The sequence below is a fragment of the Dromiciops gliroides genome, chromosome 3 (assembly GCF_019393635.1).
Source record: "Dromiciops gliroides isolate mDroGli1 chromosome 3, mDroGli1.pri, whole genome shotgun sequence".
In the NCBI taxonomy this organism is placed as follows: Eukaryota; Metazoa; Chordata; class Mammalia; order Microbiotheria; family Microbiotheriidae; genus Dromiciops; species Dromiciops gliroides.
This window is the reverse complement of record NC_057863.1, coordinates 143013852-143035281: the sequence shown is the minus strand read 5'-3', so window position 1 is coordinate 143035281 and position 21430 is coordinate 143013852. Positions and strand designations below refer to the sequence as shown.

The 21430-nt window shown below is 37.2% G+C and overlaps 1 protein-coding gene and 1 long non-coding RNA gene across 5 annotated transcripts in view; one reads left to right on the top strand and one right to left on the bottom strand.

Moving 5' to 3' along the window:
• Positions 1-2402: 2402 nt before the first annotated feature.
• On the bottom strand, positions 2403-15658 carry SLITRK5 (SLIT and NTRK like family member 5). 4 transcript variants are annotated; one of them, XM_043994131.1, is made up of 3 exons: positions 14791-14958; positions 13319-13419; positions 2403-12040 (listed from the first exon to the last, which is right to left on the bottom strand). In XM_043994131.1, exons 2-3 carry the CDS (start codon positions 13377-13379, stop codon positions 9141-9143), a joined length of 2961 nt encoding a protein of 986 aa, XP_043850066.1. In that variant the 5' UTR covers positions 13380-13419; positions 14791-14958; the 3' UTR covers positions 2403-9140. The 4 variants fall into 4 exon arrangements, with proteins under 4 accessions (XP_043850066.1, XP_043850068.1, XP_043850067.1 ...); XM_043994133.1 differs by lacking the exons at positions 13319-13419; positions 14791-14958 and adding an exon at positions 15520-15658; XM_043994132.1 differs by lacking the exon at positions 13319-13419.
• An 883-nt stretch (positions 15659-16541) lies between these two features.
• LOC122748512 overlaps positions 16542-21430 on the top strand; it is a 55591-nt gene continuing 50702 nt past the window's right edge. The window contains exons 1-2 of the long non-coding RNA XR_006355613.1: positions 16542-16647; positions 16906-17051. This is a non-coding gene — a long non-coding RNA (uncharacterized LOC122748512). The remainder of the gene's footprint in view (positions 16648-16905; positions 17052-21430) is intronic.

The window sequence follows — 21430 nt, the reverse complement described above, 5'->3', positions numbered from 1 at the left end:
GCCCTCCCTAATTTCTACTCCAATTAAGTGGAATGATCAGTTAGTTGTATTGCTGTGCTATAGATACAAGTTTAGGCATTTTTGAAAACTGCTCCTTCAGGCCATTAGGGCAGCTTTTGCTCCGTAGTAATTTACTAAATGTGGGACCATATGTGCTACCACATTTAGTAAATTACCACTGAAGATCACTTTATGCTATCCTAGTGGCCTGAGGGAGTTAATGCAGTTGCCAAAAGCACTTATCTTACTCCCAAGAAGGAGTCTGTCCTGGGAGCATCTGACTCACTTACCTTAATTAACTCTGGAGATTAACATCTGATATAAGCTTTATAGGCATTCATCAAAGAAAAACTAGTTCCAAAAGGAAATACAACTTTTTTTTTAAAAAGTAAAATAGATGATTTAGATGATGTTCCCTGAAACTATTTCAATATCCTTTTTAACAATAATTTTATAATAATGAAACTTTAAACTAATCCTATTAGTTATGTATATATGTATATGTATACACATATACAAACATATATATACACTTGTATATGTATATATACACATATATAAATATGCACACATACACACCTATGTTGCTCAAGCATAGTAGAAATATTTTCAACGTCTCAAAAATAGCAGGAAGCCAAAATTATCATATTTCAAATATTTGCCATCATGACATACCATTTAAAACACTTGATAATCTTCCATATAAGAATTAGAAGATTGAATGTAAATTTTTGAAAACCTATATAATCATGCCTGCTATTTAGACAACTTTTTAAGTTTTGTAAAGCACTTTATATGTATTATTTCATTTGATTCTCACAACAACCCTGTGAGGTAAGTAGTGTTATTATTCCCATTTAACACATGAAGATACTGAGGTTGTGACTTGCTCAGTCATATAACTAGTAAGTACCAGAGTCAGGATCCTTACTCAGGTGTTCTGAACTCCAAGTCAAGTATTCTATCCACTACATTGTCTAATTGCCTCCTATGTTTCACCAATCTATGCTGACCTCTTAATCAAGTTATATATATTAAAACATCATTTTTATATTTCAACTTTTAGGATGATTAACCTCGATAAGCTCAACATTTTTCAGCAACAGGAAAATATATAGATTGAATTAATAACTATTAAGATTTTAAAAATAAAATAATTTAACATAAAAAATGATAACTTGAAATGATGGCATAGAGTCATTGAACACTATAAAAACCCTGGCATTGAATTGGCAAATATGATTGTTTAAACCTATATTACCAAACTCGATGCAATAGATGAGTCTTTTTGTTAACATATTTCCTTATCATTTACACTTACATCAGTCATATTATCAATAAGCTTTTGGAAGTCAAAAGGAATAGCAGTGACCATATTCTAGATGTAACTTTTGATACAGAGAAATAAAATAAGATTTGCATATCAGATAAAAAGGAGTCAAAGATATTACATGTCTTCTGTTCACTAGACACAATTCAGTCTAACAAGATGCTTTTCTTAAAGCTGTTGAATGCTCATTGTAAGAGCAGGTAATAAGTTTATAAAAATATTGTGATACAGACTCTAAAAATATAAGAGCTTGATCAAATCAAACTTTGTACTAGGGATTATGTGGACACACCATATTTGAATTAGGCTTGTATTCAAAAGCTTAGTTGGTTAAATTTACTATAGCCCATAGTACATAGTATATATAGCAAAGAAAGATGAAAGGCAAACCTAGAAATTTTATCAGGCTAGGAGCTGGCATAATATGAAATTACTCCCAGTGAAGTATACAATAGTAATAGCTTCTTGAGTGGACAAAAAAAAAACAAACACCCAAAACATTAAGAGTAATGGTCTCATGTTACTGGTGAGGAAAAGCAATATAAGAGAGGCTATATGACTTGTTCAGGCTCAGAGAGGATATAAAAGAAAGAACCAGAACTAGAACACAGGAGTCCTGAATCAAGTTCAAAGGTGTTTCTATTAGTCAGCATGAATCAATTCCTTTTAGTATTATAATTAAGTAAATAACTCTTTAATGTATGAACCTAGGTAAAATATACCCTAACATATAAGACAATTTCACATCATTTTGATAGGAAACCTGTAAGAGTGATGACAGTGTAGGTTTCATATGAATCAACACCCCTGCCCCACAAGGTATTTTTCTTTTTATATATATACATTGCAACATAAGGAATTTTAAACTCAGATATATGTTATAATTGCAAAGGTTATATGACCTAGTTTTAGTTTTGTATAAAGACAGCATGTTTGTAAAATGTATTAATGAAACATCTGGAGAACATATAAATGCATCATTTTTTGCAAGAATAAGCACATGGTCAGTAGTACAAACAAAGCTAAGATGATAACATGCATATAAAAGTATGATTTGATCACTACATAATGCTATCGTCAAAATGTGTTTCATTTAGTTTATTCTACAATTGAAACAAAGCAGTATTAGTTGATTTTTATGGTAGAATGATTATAGAAATCTGTATAATATATGTGTACCTTTAATCTCCCTCCTACTATAATACTGTATTAGATCATACTGGATTTAGGGAAGTAATTCATAATAAATTCTAACAAAAATCCCTTTCTAAATGAAATTTAAAATTTCAACTCACCATCTAGTTTGGCTCTGATTGTTAAATAGCATTTACATTTAGAAATATTTAAATATAACCAATAAAAATAACATTATGAAATTTATCATTTCAGGCTTTATATATCCAGTGAAAACAATGGCTTTGTTTTCTCAGTGGAATGTGTGATTTTTAGCACCAAATGAGCAGTTGGTAATAACACAGGTGAGCTTGACAGTTCTGAACTTTTAATACTGAGAAGATATTTGGAAAAATTGAAAATTGAGTAAAACAGGTGGACTTGAACTTTATAAATGCATTAGTTGAATGATTGTCATAATGACTAAATTTGCAATAACACAAACAGCACTTTATAAGGCAAACGGGATTGAGAAGAAAAATTGAAAGGAAAATAGGAAAAAATGGACATAAAGATAATTTGGTCAGGAAACTCTAAAATTTAGGCATTGAAATTGTAATTGTTCTTATAAAAACATTAAAATAGTCAGTGCCTGAGAGCTAAATGCTGGTGTTAATATTAGTCATAAGGAAATCTTCCCAATATGTGTGCATAAAAAGAGTTTAATAAATACCTACAAAATAAAAACCAAATTAAATCAAGATTTTAATTAATTTCAATGATTCAAAATAGGATTCTTCATGGAATTTGTATCCAGATATGAAGATATAGATGATATATCTCTATATACATGTGATTTCTTCACAATTTGAAGTGTCAAGTGTTTTATATTTAGGGTCTTTTATAATCTACAATGTTTCCAATGGTCTAAATAAGAATTAAGCATATGGGTGTAAAATTTCTGACTAGCATATACATTTATAAAAAATATTTTCATTGATCAAAAAGATAATTCTTATGACCTTCCATATTATGAAAAAGTGCAGTCTCTCAGGTGTACAAGTACTGACATTTTGATCATTCAAGTGAAATTTATTATAGAAACATAATCAACCTTATTTAAGGAGCTAGTCAAGTTATAGTACAGAGATGTGTTTACTAACACATTTTTTTAATGATTTACTTAAAGTCTGACATGTGCATAATACATTGAACATAGTCTAAGAAGCATGATTTTGCATGCTGTTTTTTAAAAAATAAATATGCACATCTCACTTAAATGCTTATGCAAGTATTACACTTCAATTAAAACTGATACAAATTATGGTATTTTGTATGCAAATATTTTGCTTTAAAAACAATACTTACAAATAAGTATTTTCTTAGAACAATAATCCATGAATTTTCAGATAAATATGTGAAATTAAAAGGCCTTTAAATGTGTCATTTTAGGACTTCATCTCTTAAAACAAGCTTTTAATTATTACTTTTAAAAACTTATACTTTTTTGGGAGATAAAGAAATAAACTTTTCCATGTTCATTGATAAAGATTCCTAGAAAGGTCTTTAAAAGAGTAGAAGTATATTCCCATTCCATATAACTCAGGGAATTATTCACAAGAATAGGTTTAAATACTATCTAGGAGGAAGATGTATAATAAATCCAATATTGATTTTCCTATTTCACATTGATTGAGATCATGAAATATCAGTTATACCTTCTGTAACTACAAATTAATAATGCTATGTAATCTTGAAAGTTTGTTTTAACTACAAATGATTTAATTCAATCTTTGTATTAACTGGTATTTAATGCTCTGACATTCAGATGAAACAGGCAATAGATGAAAAATCTTTCTCCATTCTCAAAAATTAATACAAAAATAATCCACTTCAGAATGCTAACATTCCCAATGCAAAATACTTTGCCTGTCTTTTATGAGCTAAATAGAATGACAAAAACAAGAGTGGGAACATAGGGTTATATTGTTTCATATTCAAATGGACAATATACTCTATAAACCTCTTCTCTTTCCTTCCCCTCATCTCACATTACTGAAAGTTGGTCTATGAATGAATAACATCAAGTAGTTATTAGCATTTGCAAAGAGGAAAAAATAACTTTGGAATTGGAGGTGTATTGAATTTTTTCTAACACATATATGTACATGTATACATATATGGAAGTAAAGCCATAAATATCTATTACAATTCAAGAAACAATGAAAAATTCATTAATTTGCAGAGTTATATCTCTATAAAAATAGCAAAAGAAGTCAACATACATGAGCAATTTTAATGACCTAGGTGCCTGATTTGGGAGGACATTGATGGATGTCTTATAATATACAATACTTTTTTCGATCATATGTATATAGTAATTAGAAGAAAATAATAAAGTAATTTCCTAATGATATATTTACTACATCATACTTTTTTACTTTGAAAACAAATTAATTAGAAACGTGTGGTTTCTGGTGTTTTGTGCCTGTTTGGGGTTAATATTTAATTTTACATTTAAAAAAAAACTTCATTACTTTAAAATATTTACACATGGCATTTTTGCAAGTTGGTCAAATATGTTAATTCAGGGTCTTCTGAAAAAATGAAAAATATTAAATGAAGCTTGTAAATTGAGAACTAATTTTCTCTATTGTTCATATTATTTTGCAGTTGCGCAGCTCTTTAGGACCATCCATTGAGTTCTACAAAGAAGTAACCAGCTTTTTGACATTTCAAAGAAACAGCAGTCATCTTGTCCTTCATCTTCCATTCACCCCCAAGAAAGGAAATCTTAGCATTATTTAATGCAAAAAATGTGGTACTGTGGCCTGCATAGTAGGGGGTGGGGAGAATTAAAGTTTGGTGCAGTTAAATGTGTAATTAAAGCTATTCTGACTCATTTTTTGGTCTATACATCATCATATAATTAATATTTTTGATTTTGTTTTTCTTTTTTTGGAGGGGTAGAGGTGGGGGAGAGCCAAATGTTAGAAAAAGATAAAGAAACTGAGTTTTCTGCTTAATTGTCTCATGTTTTTCATGTAGTATGTATCTGGCCTGAATGAAAATACCTGATTCTAATATCAGAGCTTAAACCTGAAGAGAATAAATGTAAATGTATTTTTAGACATGGACAAATGGGTACTATTTTAAAATGAATCCTGTTTAATTCATAACCTTAGTCAATAGTTTATTAGCTCCAAAGGGCTTCTGTAAATTAGCATGTAACCCACTTAAAGTTGAAGCTGAACATTATTCCTTTCTCTTGGTTAATTTACGTATTTGTATTGTAATAATGCTAAGATAAAATAGAGAATGGGCTCTTTATTGAATCATACATCTGAGTCTGTTTCAGAGGGAAACAGGAAATTAAAGCAGTAGAAAATAAAATTTTCTCTTGCATCCACATCTTAATTGATGCACAAGACAACAACATACTATTATATTTTAAAACTTTGGGGATAGAAATCACAAGGCTTCTTGATTCATTCTTGAAATATTAGCATCAATAAATATTAATATGGAGTATCAAAAATCAAATCTTCCCAGGAATTACTCTTAATAAATGCTTTTTGAGTGACTGGCCCAAAGTTAGTATATATGATTTTGCATATGTTCTGCAGTTAACTTATTACATTTTAATAATGAAAATAAATCAATCAAAAGTTATTTCTTTCACATATTCCATATTCTATTGGTAGCCACTTCCTAGTTCTTTACTGCTGCTATTTTCTTGAACCATATATTTCTGAACTGCTCTTATTTTTCCTTCTTGGCACTGAATAGATAGTGAGAAAGACAGAAAGAGACACACAGAGAGATAGAGTGACACAGAGACACACACAGAGACAGAGAGAAGATATAGAGACAGGTGGTCTTTCATCATGAACATACTTAATAATTTCATAAAACATGTTGGAAAACTTAGAAAATGAAATATTAGATATTGGCAGGGGCAGAAATGATTACTTTAAATAGAAAATCAAGAGAGAAATGCTAAATAGTCAGATTTGACCAAAATAGAACTCTAATTAATATCACAACATTCTAGAAATATTGGGGGATTAAATTTATATAACATTTTTTGGAAGATCTTTTATTATTTTGTCCACCACTATCATGTTTTTTTTCTCATTCTTATTTCTGTGTAGGTGTGTGTGTATATATAGATATATGTATATGTAAATACATATATACACACATATAAATAGACAAATGTATGCTTTTAAACAAAGCTTAGTTTTGTTGAGAATCTTCTTTTCCAGTTCCGTCCAATTTTCCACAGAACTTTACAGTATTTCAGGATAATGAAAGAGTAAGGAATTTTTATTTGTACCTTTTATTTCAAAGGAAAAGAAAGACTATACACATTTCCATTATGATACCAAATAATATTTTTTCATTGTTCTTTCCTAATAATGAATCAAATACTGAGTAGACAGATGAGGAGGAGGAATATTTTTGTCATGATCTTTGCACGAATCCTACCCCTCCCCCTTGCCAAAAAGTGTATACAAAGAAGAATTCTTTCAAAATAAAAGAAATATAGGGGTATACTGATACTGGAAGAGGTAGTATGAGTTTTTTGTTTTTCAGTTGGGGACTGGGATGTTGTTCATTTGTTTTGTTTTTTTTAATTTTTCCTCAGGGAGGATGTGACCATCCATTTATTCTAAATTCAATCAGCTGCTGTCAATTTACTCACTGGTGGATGCTGCCTCTTTGTGGCAGGATGCCATGTAAAGGGCTTCTTGTACATTCAGGTTCATGGACTACCCTTGATCTTCTGACACATTCCATTTAAGGTTATTGGTTATTGAGAGAGCCACCAAAGACTGAATGAACTCTAAAGACCTTTACAATCCAAATTACTTCAAACAAGCAGGTTAAGCCCTGTAAGACAAAGACCAATGTGATGGCCAAACCTTGTCCCAAGGTGAATAGATAGCATATATATAGTCACCTGTATTTTGAACATTTGAGAGGAAAGTTCAAAATCAGTCGCAAAATTCATTATAACCTTTGAATAGAAATTTACATAATTTGAGATATGGACACAATGGCAAACTGATGACTGAATAAGAAAAAAGCAATCATGATAGCCTACATAATATTTCAATAAAACTTGTGTAAAGAAACATTACTTACCCTGTTTCATGTATTAAATAAACACTTCAGAATTGAAACAAAATATCAACTTGAAATTTCACTAATAAGCATATTAGTGACACATTTAGAAATTTCTAATTCCCTCAAGCACAAAACTGTTCATTATAGTGTATTAACTTTCCATAAGAATGCAACAAATTGTTTAAATTAGGCCTAGTGGATTAGCTCCTACCCCTTCCATCTTGATTAAAATTGGAAAATCATTAGTCTATGGGTCAGATATTTTGAACTTCAGGTAATTATTACTTCATATCCTCACATTTGAAATAGTTTCAAAGTATGTATTCATAAATTATTAAAAATCTCATGTGCTAAAATACATATGGGACACCAGTAGCCCCATCTTACAGTGATCCTATCTTCATGGTGATCAATTATCATTGCCTGCTGCCCAAAGGGGTAAAGATATTATATAAATTTGCACAGTCCATCATTTGGTCTTCCAAGGGGCCAATATGTAAATGAATCTGTACAAGTGCAATTATATTTGCCTAAACAATCAGAAATTGACTACAATAGTAGTCAAATTATTATGTTTGGTTAAATGAAAAGAGAGGCACTCTCTCTCTCTCTCTCTCTCTCTCTCTCTCTCTTGAAACCTACAATTTCCATATATAGCTCACTAGTTAGTCCAAAATTCCCTAAGAGGAAATGCTTTAACTTGTTGGAAAAAGTAACCGTTACTTTTTTTTTTTAATGCAAACCAAATTGTTTGGATTGGATTGTCTTATAAGATTTAGTCATCTCTACTTGAAATTTTAGGATTAGAATGCCCTCCTGATACCACTTCAGCTTTGGAAATAAAGCTCCAAACAAATTATAGACTAAAATAGTGAAGGGAAGAGAAAATGGGAATGTGCATATAAAAATAGGTGCTACAATAAAATATTTTTATATTTCATCAATAAGTTATTTTGACTAACCAGTTATGGATCATATAGCTCTGCACTCTTTAATGATTTTTCCACATCTATACTGATCCTTTTCAAGATCATAATATTTTTTTAATTCAAATGTCCAGAAAGCATACAAACACATCCTTTAAAAAAAAGAAAAGAAAAGAAAAAGAAACCTTGTATTAAAGTCGGGGTGTGCTAATCTCTCTTCATAAAAGCCATTTATACCCACCCATGGCTTGAAGGGGGAGGGAGTGAGGGATCAGAGGAGGAAAGGGGGAATCTGTGCCCTTCAATCTTTGAAAAACAGAAGTATTCCCCACCACCAAAAAACTTCATTGACCTTTAAAAGTCACCTGCAAAAAATGACCCTCCATACAGCTCCTCTTCCCCCCACTGACACAAGAAGAGCAAGAGTTGTGCCCAGCTCACACAAACGTTTCCTACTTGTAAAAATAAAATGAAATTGCACACCCTTTCAGTATCATTCGCCGAAGCTGAAAATCCTGTGCCAAGGCACTTCACCCTAAACGTTGAAATAACACAATTAATCAAACCGGTTCATCATGTGTTTGCTTGTTCGTGTGTTTGTTTTAAATACAAATGCTCTATGGGGAGTTTGTTTGCCTTTAGAACTGGCTAAATGTGGTCTGTTTTTCCAGCACTTCGAGGTAGTCCGGCTCAACGTTTAGTTTTGCTTTTAATTCCAGATACTCATTCCTGTTGGGTTCTACATAAACAGTACTGGGGGGACTATAGAGCACCGTTTCCCGGAGCCTGCTGTCCCCTGCACCCGGGTGCAAGTACTGATGAGGGCGCCTAAGGTCATAGTTGGGGGAGAAGGTATAGGCAGCAGGGCTGCAAGGGAATTTAGGATATTCCGGGAGGCTACTGCCAGCCGTGGTGGCCGAGCAGTGTTTATCGGGTTCTAAAATGCCTCTGTAAAAGCGATCAGCGTCTTGCATTGGTGACAGCAGCTCCTCCCTCGGCTCAATGGTGCTGACACTGTAGGCGGGGCTCCGCAGGTGGTGGCTTTCCCGCCTCTCCTCTTCTCCCTGCTGTAGCTGCAGCTGCTGCTGTTGCTGCTGCTGCTGTTGCTGCTGCTGCTGCTGTTGCTGCTGTGGCTGCTGCTGTTGCTGCTGAGGCTGCAGATGGTGATTACTGCTATAGGTGACCTTGAGCTCGTGCAGATCTTTGTAATCCTCCACCGAATTGCCCTCCCGGGAACGGTAGATAGGGTTTTTGCACATGTGGCCCAGTGGGTGAGGGATATATTCATACACGTGGCCCGCAGGGGTTTTCACTTTAGGGAGTGTTGGGCCCCTGTGGTGAGTATGCGAATGGTGGTGGCTGCTGCCCCCGCTGCTACTGTACACACTGTACTGCATGTTGAAGGAGCTCACGTCGGAGTTGTTGGTGCTAGTGTGGTCGCTTTGGTTCTTCTTTCTCCTTTTCATCACCAGAACAAAGAGCCCAGCCGCCACAAAAACTGACATGATGAAGACAAGCAGCAAACTAAGGATCAGCACAGACAAGGGGACTGAAGAGGCGCTGTTGCCAGAGCCACCCCCTGCAGTGGCGCCTGTGCTGTTGAATCTGACTGTGGAGGGCAAGGAGGTGGTTCGTGGTGGGATCTGTATGGAGGAGGGAGTAGGTGTAGAAACCACCACATCAGAATAGTCTGGGCACAAAAGCTCCGACTTAATAGACCTCATATCAGTCTCCTCGAACTTCTTAGGGGCCTTGCAAATTACTTCATCCACAAGTACCCCCACTTTAAGTTGCTCCACCCACAACTTCATGCCTACCACGTCACAAGTACAATCCCAAGGGTTGTCATTCAAGTCGATCTGAATAAGAGATTTCAGCTGATCCAACACTCCACTCACAGGCAGGGAAGAAAAGTAATTGCTCCTTAGATTTAGCCTGAGCAGCGTGAGGCCTGAAAAAATGCCCCCGGGCAGGGCCTGCAAGAGGTTGTTGTTTAAAAACAAAAGCTGTAGGTTAGGGACTGTGTCAAAGGTCCCAGCCTGGATCTCCCGGATAATATTGTACTGGAGGAAGAGGTACTGCAAGCTCTGTAGGCCATAGAACAACTCTGGGCTCAGGCGTTCAATCTGGTTGCCATTAAGATAGAGTCGTCGCAGATTGGTTAGATCCCCAAAAGCACGGTCCTGGATCACAGAGATGCGATTGTTGCCAAGGTGCAGCAGGTCTAGTCCGGTCGCCTCCAGGAAATCCGACCTACGCACGACTGTGATGTAGTTTTCTGTCAAGTACATTTTCTTGGGGTTGTAGGGCTTGGGCTGAAGCTCCGAGATGCTTTCTATCTTCCTCTCCTGGCAGTTGACATTGAGGCCCAAGTCAGATATCTGCAGATTGCAAGTGCACGCAGTAGGACACTCCAAAGGCACCGGAGATTTAGTCTGGTAGGCGATGCTGGGGCCATAGTTGCTGTAGGTCAAGTCCTTGGAGGGCTGGCGCGAGGTGGGGCGCACCCTGGGTTTGTTGGGTTGGCGGGTCCCTTTAGGGGGCTTCAGAGGAGGCTTGTAAACAGCAGAGGAAGAAGTGGCCACCGAATTGACTGAGGCAGGGGTCGTATGTAAATACCCCGTAGTGCTCAAGGGTGTCTGGGGCCTCATTTCGTAGTCTGAGATGAGTTTCCTTGGGCAAAGCTCTTGCTTGGACACTTCATCCAAGTCCCGCCCATGTAACCGGAAAGGCGTCTCACAAACCACATCTCCTACCAAGGCAGAATAGGAAATGCTGTCCAACCAATCCTTGAGTGAGATCAACTCACAAGAGCAATTCCAGGGGTTTTCTTCTAGCTGTAATTCCACAACTTTATCCATGTGCTGCAACAGCCCTATGTAGGGCAGAAGTTTCAGCCTGTTGCCCCTAAGGTCCAGATGCGTTAAGGGCACAAAACGGAAAAGGTTGTTGGGTAAACTCGACAAGAGGTTATCATTGAGTATCAGCACCTGCAGCAAGTGCAGTTTGCCAAAAGCATTAGGTTCAATGGCGCTGATGTAATTGTAATCGACTTGTAAATACTCCAGACTCTCCAATCCAAGGAAAGTGTCATCCCTTAGTAGTTCTAGTTTATTATTATTCAGATGCAATCGCCTTAGACCTCGAAGCCCATGAAATGCCCCTGTCTCAATGTCCTGGATGACATTGCTCCCTAGATGTAAAATTGAAGCCCCAGTGTAATTGACAAACTCATTGGGGTAGAGACGGTTCAAAAGGTTGCCAGACAACAAGAGGTGATAGACTGGAAAGCGTGGAGGGCTGATTTCTGCAAGGCTGATGATCCCCCTGTTTTCACAGCTCACTGTTAAGATTCCGTCCTTCTCCTCACAAGGACATGCATTGTCACAAATTTCCCCATAATAATCGATGGTTTCTGCACACGAAAAGACGAGAGATGTTACAGCAAACGCTATAGTCTGCAGCATCCAGATATGCATTTTTCTGTTGAGGTCCTGTTCCAAAGTTAATGTGGAGCAGCAAGGGTACATTTTACCTCCTGTAAGGAAAACAAAAGAAAACAACAGAATATGACCAAAAATTTTAGACAGGAGGTTAGTAGGTCTTTTTTTAAAGTGTATTTTTCTCTACATTCTGGAAAAAAAGAAGGTTGTTTGTATGGGGTCGATTTTTTTTTTGGTCTTTATTTATTCTTATTAGAAACTAGGAAGATCTAGAAGCTCATCTAAATTCCCCAGACTTCGTAAAACTGACTGTCAGTGATTAAAGGGTCGATTTGCAACTCTGGGTGAGTTAAAGGTATCTTTTCAAAGATAAGGTTATACTGTTATACTGTTCCATTTCAGAGTTTTATCCTTCCTGCCTCCCCCAATCCCCCAAGATCAACCCATAAATATACATAAGATGGCTGTCAGTTCAGTTTCACGGTTCTAATTTAAGAGAAAAAGAGCACCATTTTATGAGGTTTCCCACCTCACCTACTACCCAGCACTCTTTCTTATTTTTCAGAACCTCTTCAGTGAACAGCGCATGGTTAAGGTCTTTCCCCAAGTCTCTCCTACCAACCCCCTCCCCAGAGAAGTAAAAGTGCTACATACAGTACTTTGGTTATTTTAGACAGTTGCTGGAAATGTCTATGTGGGGACCCAAAAGATACGTTTCAAAAGACGAAAGAAAGAATGAAAGGAAGGAAGGAAGGAAGGAAGGAAGGAAGGAAGGAAGGAAGGAAGGAAGGAAGGAAGGAAGGATGGAAGGAAAGAAAAGTTAATGCAGCAAAATAATCCCTGATCAGCTCTTAAATCACCTAATGTCTTATAGAGCTTCAAATCTGTAGAGGATATATGTGTGTATGTATATGTGTATGTGTGTGTGTATATATGTATATGCATATATGCACATGCATACAGAGATTCATTTTTATGATAGACTTTTCCAATAAAGCTATAAAGCACATCAGCCTTCTAATTGCACGTACCACTTAACAGTTCTTTCCCGAGAATGCATACTGTCGACTTTCCATCTTTGATCATGATAGCAGTTACCAAATTGAGACTTAAAGCTACAGAAATAGTTGCAAACCATGGAATGATTATAAAAGACTAAGAAAAAACTTCCGCAATTCTTGAGCACCTATAGATATCTAGAGTTAAAGGGCACATTCTAATCACTCATCTAGAATCTGTCCAAAAAGGAAAATCGCTAGTATTGTCACCAAAATCTCAGCCCTATCTAACAGCGTTTACTTTCAATGTTTATTAAAAACTAGCTTGATAGCGGGGGAGAGATCTAAATAGATCTCATGGAAATACCTCCTTACCAACATTCCGCGCATTGGAGTTGCTTATTATAAAGCACCGATAGCTGTCAGTGATCTTCATCCTTCAAGGGAGAAGACACCTGAGCAGATTAAAAGCCAAACTAGAAAGAAGAAAAAGAAGAAAACTACCCAGTGACCTACGTCAGTGATTTAATACCCGAATTTCATCTAGCCAGAAACAAATCCGATTTCCTTCTCCCCGCCCCCCCCCTTTTCTGTCTCCTTGACGCTTCCTCCTACTTTCTACTTGTGGATGTCAAAAACACGGAGGAAAAAAAAAAAAAGGAAGAACATAGGAAGAGGAATGTCTATGTATCCTTACATTGGTTGGGTTGGTGGAGGAAGATAAATAACCCATTTTCATTCCACCCTAAAACATTATGTTCTTGAAAAAATTGTTTTCTCTGGTCAACCTTGCCATAGCCTTAATATTTATTACTGAAATCTTATGTCCAGAATAGTACCCCGAAGCCAAATCTCATTACTGCCAAAGGATTTCTGTGACACGAATCCAAAGCTGTATACCTAGTACTCTGTACACGTTAGAAGGAACTCTTGAATTTATATTTAAATGTGCAAAGATACAATCATATGTATTTATGTGTATTCAGGCAAACATTTGAAGACATACATGAACATAGTACATTTCAAGTATTCAGTAGCTCCGAATCACAAAAGGCAAACAGCTTCACTGCTAAAGGCAGCATAGACATCCTCCATAAAAGCAAAACATTTACCTTGAAATTTCTTTTCTCCGCTCCATCAAATCCATTCATCCATTCAGCGGGTGTTTGCTCCCCTCCCCCCTCCATATCTCCTTGCCCTCCCCAACCCTTTCCACTCCCTCTCTCCCCCCCTTTAAAAAAAAATCATTGCAAAATATGCTCGACTAGTATTAAACTCTCAGTCATTTACAACTTTAATTCAATAACGACTAGTAAGGATCTAGGAGCTTTCCCAACCTCATCACAACCCCCTTCCCGCTAAGGAGATAGAAAAATAAAGAACATAAAGTTGAATGTGATCTTAAAGGCTGAAATTCTGACCCGGAGACGCACCTTGGGTTTAAATGCCCGGGTGCGCTGCTGTTTCTCGGATATGAGAGATTCACATTGTTCTTTTTAATTGGGGGTGGAGGTGGAGGGAGGTACTGTATTTGGTTTTCCCCCAAAGAGTTCAGACCCTGGATTACCGCACTGCATATCTTGCACTAAGGAGCTTTCAGTCCCGCCGACAGCAGTAGCGGAAACCCTGGCCGGACACTGCTACCAAACTGAACAGCAGCAGCAGCAGCAGCGGCCGGGGCAGCAGCACCCAGAGTTACAGGGAGAGAAATTCCTCCCCTACTCCCACCCCTCCCCCACCCTCGCCCCAAAGAAAAGGAAGGAGGGAGGAAAGGGGGATGGGAGAGGAGGGGGAGATGTCCCCCCCCACCAAGCCTCCTTTAAAAAAAAAGTAAACCTCATACTTACTCATTCTTACATCTCCAGGGCCCAATCATCGTAGCCACCCTTAAAAAATGTCTATTTGGGGTGTGTGCTGCGTGTATGCAGCCAAGGCAAAGACCAGAGGAGGCAAGCAATGCAGTTGGAAAGGTTGGATAAGAAATGCACACAAACACCACCACACACAAGGAGCCTCCACGGCAGCCGCCACCACCACCCCACAGCCACCGCCACCGCCACTGCCACCGCCACCGCCACTGCTACCACCACCGCTGCCGCCGCCGCCGCCGCCACCGCCACCTCTACTGCCACCGCCACACACACACATAGACGGAGGCGGAGGTCCAAGGGGCTCGCGGAGCTGCTCTTCTCGGCGCTCTCCCCAGTACCAGGGAGAAGAGAGGGGGAGGGGGGAAGGGAGAGGGAAAGCGAGGGGCGATCGAAAGAGACTGGAGGGAAAAGGGGGGGGGGGAGGGCGAGCCGGAGAGAAACCGTGAGGGAGGGGCAAGGCAAGGAGAGAGCGTGGGAGGGGGGCGAAGGGAGGAGAGAGGGCTGCACAGACAGCCTTTAGCTGACAACGTGACGGTCAGCTTCACCAAGCACTTCACTCACACACACACACACACACACACACACACACACACACACACACACACACACACACACACTCGAAAACCCCTCTGCACAACACCCTCCTTAATAATGGACAGCTCCAGTTCTTCGCGTTCCTTACAAGCAAACCCAGATGGTACTCACACTTTCCATTGAAATAGGCATCAACTTTCTCCCTAACAGCAGCAAGCCACACGTTCAAGCTTCCTCCTCTGGTTTCCTTGCAAAAAAAGGGGCAAAATACAGACTCCGACCTCGTTTCCTTCTCTTCCTCCCCTCCCCCTCCCCGTTCCTCCTTTTTTTCTTCTTCACACCATTTCTCCCTGGTCAGTCACACTCGCCCAGGGACTGGTCAGAGGGAGAGAAAAGTAACGGTGTCCTTGCATGGTTCTCCGCTTCTTCTTGCAGCGCACACTGTACATGGTAGTGAGGGGAAAAGGGAGATGATGGCACTGGTCCCCTTCGCTGGCAGCGGCTGGGGCGGCGGCGACAGTGGAGGCAGCAGCTCCTGCTGCTGCTGCTCCTTTTTCCTCCCCAGATGCCACAGCTGACGACTCCAAGCTCCAGGGTCCAGCGGTGGTGGTGGCGGCTACCGCTGCCACCGCTGCTACCCCTGCAGCCGCCGCTGTTCTGGTTGCAGACGCTGCCGCTCAGGTTGTTGCAGCCTCTTTTCCCGATCAATATTTGGGTGACTCGGTCGTCTACTGATTTTTCGTTTCATCCCGGGCAGGAGTTGTGCAGGGGGAAAGGAGCGCCTTTCAAGATTCACTCGTTAAACGATTCATGTCGTTATTCTCTTTTACTGGAGCTTTCTTTCTCTATCCGGCGATTCTCTATCCCCTTTGGGGACTCGAGCACAAGCAAAGCGATGCTGTGTGCCGGTCGCTGCGTAAAAGTCTGCGAAAGTCTTATTCTCTTCCCACGTCGCAAAGGAGGAGGCTTGCAGTGTAAGCGATTTCGATATCTCAAGCCTTTTCACCAAGAGCCAGCATGGGGCCCCGTCTAATACACTTGTTTATTATGGAGCGCAGTTCTAGCCAGGCTGCTGCAGACATGCTGGAGCTGGGGCAGAGCAATGGCGTTCGGTGACCAATAGATGGGAGTATAGGGCGACAGATCTCCTTGGGCTGCACTGCAAAGTATGAAGCCAAAGCTTCCTTGGGTATCATATTTGTGCGGAGGCGATGAGCCTTGAGAGAAAATGTGCACAACCCAAGCGTGGGACTGTACAGACTACCTAAAGGAGGGAAGAGTGGAAGTAATGGCGACAATGTAAGAGTTGGTGATATTCAGGAACAGACTATACAGTGCTGTGTTGATTGCCTTTCTTCCTTTTCTTCCATTTAGATTTGTAGTTCATATCGTGAACAGTGTAAAAACAAAAGGTGGGGGGAGGAAAAGGTACATAGAGTACTTTATAGCTCAAAAGAAAAACTTAAAGAAAAAAAAAAGAGTTGTAGGTTTCTTTGTTGTTATTGTTATTGTTTTCTGGGCAACATAAAAGAATTTTGTCATTTTAATGATTTCCAGACAATTCTTGTGTATATCCACATGGAGATATTTAAAAAAAATAACTAAAACGAAACAAAACAAAACGAAAAGCCCTTAAATGAATGCATGGAGAGGGAATTTCCTTGAAGAGTTACCTGCTAAATACCATTACTCTCAGCTCCACGGTAAGTAGTTTTGAATAAATGAAAGTTTCATGAAATCAGACTCTTCCCATCCCTTACCAAACATATCTTGCTGAAGGGCAGCTAACTTAGCATTATATACCTCGGGCATAACAGTTTAGTGTCTGCTGTAGTTTTGTCTACCAAATATAAGTTATAAATTGATCATGATGAATGGTAAACCTGATTTAGAACATACTGGTTGCATATTTTCCTGTATGGTTAATAATTGAATGGTTTCGTCAGGGAGAAAATCTATTTATACTTATTCTTTTATGATAGTGTGATCTTACCTAATGCTAGCTTTGCAACATGTCTGATGCAGTATTTACCGTGGAAAATCAATTTTTATATTAATCCCATACTGTCATATATCTGAGCACACTATGTATAGGGGTAGGTGGGCAGATTTATCTCTTTATGCTGAGATGTCACAAGGTTGATTAGAATTTTCTCTATGGAGGCTTTTGTTTTATCCATGAGCATTTCACCTGGGCTGAAATTTAGCATAGGAGATCAAACCCCTGGATTTAAAAAAAAAAAAAAAGGAGAAAAAAAATGATAGCACCAAACTGGTAATCATCAGGTATGCCATATCAATCTAAATTATAATTAAAGAGGGAACTTTCCTTTTTCTTTGTAAACATTTGGCCCAAGGATGAATGTCACAGGTTATACTAGACATTTATTCGAGCATTTCTGTCTTAAATTAAAGAGCTTTGTACTTTCTCATCAATAACTGATCATTAACATTGCTCAACAGGTGTAAAGAAATCAAATATTTTTAAAATAAACTAAATATTATCAGGCCATTTTATTAGACCTAATGAATTTTCATGACAATTTAAACATGTATTTAACAAATATTTAGAAATTCTATCAAAATATGATTATTGATATTGGTACACAAACTAAAATGGTCTATATTAAAGATGATCAAGTTTCTTAGTCTGATAAAGTAGCTTCTTCAGTTATACAGAATATAGAAAACATAATTATGGCACTTAGTTACAAATCATTATTAAGCCAGCATAATTACATTTATGATAAAATATTTGCCTTCTTTCAAAAATTGATGATCTTTGAGAATTTTGAAAACATTTTATTTGATTCAATAAAAATGTGATTTCTCATCATCATAAGATTGTCCACAAGGTAATTGTTATTGTCACTGTTGTTGTTTGAGAGGGGGCCAGCAATTTGTAAAACTGTTTACTGACATAGGGAAATTGTAATTTGTTTGGATAGAGGGAATAACTGCTCAGATGAAATCATGGTATAGAATGGGAATGTATACTACCAAAAAATGGAATTTAAAATGTTTTCTAAGTATTTAATGAGAGAGAGTAGTTAAGCCAAATTCCAGGTTTTCTTTTATGTGTCAACTAAATATATGCTGATAACTTTCTAGCCAGTAGCCTACTTCTGAAGCCTTAAATAAGAAGGCATTTTTACCTATCACCACTAGGTGTCTCTACATGTCCCTTTACAGGAAATTCCTATATATGGAAGGGCTAAGCACTAAAGGGGGACTATAATAGGGAGAGGGGGAGGGGAGATAATATCAAAGAAATAAGGAAAAACCTCCTTAGTAATCTGTAAAGTCCTATTTGACTTTGACCCCTGAATGTGGCAGAGGCAGGAGAAACAATAAGTGAATTATACAAAACTTATCAATGCAATCTGAGCCTAGCATTTTTCAATTTAAGTTCAAATAATCTTTCTTTAAATCCTCAGCATAGTATGCAATATAGTTACATCATATACATATTCAATGATATGCACACACACACATATACAAAGTCTATAAACATTTTGGAAGCAGAAAAGCATAAGGTAATAAAACTTCTTCCCCCAAGAATATTGTCACTAATGCCAAAGAAATAAACTTTTTTTTGTTAGGGAATGATGAATATTTGTTACTGGGAAATGGAATTTTCTTTTCAAATGATTATGATTGAGAATTTTTCCTTCATTTTGTGGTTAGCTAGCTTTCTAGTCTTCTCATAAATAGATCACATGGATACAAAAGCTTTTGGCAAGAATTAGTGCAACATGTGGCTTTTCTTTGACCCTTGAATATCCCAATGCAAATTCAAGCAACAACTAACATATGGATCATCTAGAATTTATAATACATTTTAAGATGACAATATAAATATATTGTGTTTTCATTTTGATTAGTGGAGATATTGTCATGGCATCCCTAAGCACTTAGATTAAGGAGAAGAATCCATATATGAAATGCATCTTAAATGACCTCTTAAATTAAATTATCTCTTTTGTACTGCTAATTATATAATTTTCATCTTCTACATGATCTGTCTTTTTGCCTTTATAATAATGAAAACTTGAATACGTAGGCTTTTTTGTTTTGTTTTGTTTTGTTTTTTGTTTTTTGACAAGGTTGGTAGTCTAACACATATTGATAAGGGGATAGGAATGGTGAAGTATCAAGCTAGTATTTGGTTATTATCTATGAAAGCATGTTAGTCTTTGATAAGAATTAGAAACCAGTGCTGAAATACAGCTTGCATCTATTCTTGAATTTTCAGATTTATGAGCTTAGTGAATCAGGATCAGTTTTAACTGTTCTCATTTTTAATAGGTGAACTATGAGAATGGTAAATGCTAGGGTTTTGTACCATCTGATATTAAGTAATTATAATTTATTTCATGGATAAACCAAATGATACCATTAAATAACAAAAAAAAATTAATTCCATGAAGTGGAAAATTGCTTTTATGTTTTCTACCAGTAGCAAACAAAAATCTTTCCAATATAGTAAAAACATGACTCATTTTCTGAGATTATGCCTCTAAATGATAAAATGACCAATGACATACCAACGCTGTTCAGCAGATTCTTCATGTCTAGTCTACTCTTTCTTCAATTGTCACAGACCTCACTGATCATCACGAGATATGGATTAACTATCAAAATGATGAATATTAAACCAAATGAATTTTTTATATTTGTTTGGACATAATCAGCAGGTTTCTGTTAGAGTTGTCTAATTGATGATTAGAGTTTATAGATATAAAATCACAAGGGGAAGGAAAGTGACTATTTTGCTTGCTAACCATTTCCTTTATCTTCTAAAATATTTTCTCATTATGAATTTATTGTTTTGAAAATAACAGGCAGTGACTAACAATTTTTTTTCAAGAATTGGTTATTTCATTCAAACATACTTTTTTCACTGACAGATTAAAACCACTCTATGCCTTAGTGGACAATCTTTTTGAGTTGCTGTGGATGAAAATCTTCATCTCTAGAAGCCAATTTTCTGGTGATGAGCTTATCTGAAGTTAGCCTGTGATAGTACATGGAAGACAGACTGTCACTAGGTCTTTCTAGCTTGGATAGAACAGTTTTCATTTGATGGCAAAATTCAGGGTGTCTAGGAAAAAAAAAAACACAAACAAAACAAAAACTAAACAAAAAAAACTTCCTCACCCTGTGACCAAATGCTGATGAAAGTCTCTGTAGTTAACTAAGCTGACCTTCAGACAACATATAGCCACTGCCACCAATCACTGCACTCTCTAGTCCATTCATAACAGCTGAAAAATTGAGTTTTAATAAACCCAGGTTTGAAGATGTCACTCCTTTTCTCAAAAAAATTCCTTATTGCCCTCAGCATAAAATAAAAACACTTTTATCGGGTGTTTGAAGCTCTTCAAAATCTGGCTGCATCCCACTTGTCCAGGCTTAATATGAATTATTATAGTAAAACTAGACAACTTGCTGCTTCCTTGGACAACACAATTTCCTGCCTTCATGCATTTGCATAGCCTTCCCCCATGTCTGAAGCTCACTGACTTCTCACCTATGCCTCTTAGAATTCCTGGCTTCCCTGAAGCTTGAATTCAAGTGCCACTTCCTACATGAGACTTTTCCTAAATTCTGAGGGATTATTGTTGTCTACTAATATATTACTTTGTATTTCTTTATTAATTTATTTTCCCTTTTTTATCTGTGTGCATGTTATTTTCCTCTGATATTATGTAAGTTTTTTAAAGGTAGAAATTATCTTTTTTTGGTCTCTGTATCCTTAGTGCTTAATGCAGTTCCTGGAATATAATATATATTTAAGAAATCATTGTTGAATGAATGAATGAATTCTTCCAAGTATGTAAGCCAAGTCTTTCCATTTAACTGCCTAGGTTTTTGTTTGTTTGTTTGTTTGTTTGTTTGTTTTGTGGGGCAATGAGGATTAAGTGACTTTCCCAGGGTCACACAGCTAGTAAGTGTCAAGTCTCTGAGGCTGGATTTGAACTCAAGTCCTCCTGAATCCAGGGCCACCAATGCTTTATCCACCATGCTGCCTAACTGCCCCTGTAACTTCCTAGATTTTGAGATAGCCTTCAAGAACTCA

What these genes read in the sequence shown, in the direction of transcription:
- SLITRK5 (XM_043994131.1), bottom strand. Translation starts at nt 13,379, where the DNA reads ATGAAGATCACTGACAGCTATCGGTGCTTTATAATAAGCAACTCCAAT. An exon ending in CTCCAATGCGCGGAATGTTG is followed by an intron (nt 12,041 to 13,318) that starts GTAAGGAGGTAT and finishes TTTTCCTTACAG; the next exon opens with GAGGTAAAATGTACCCTTGC.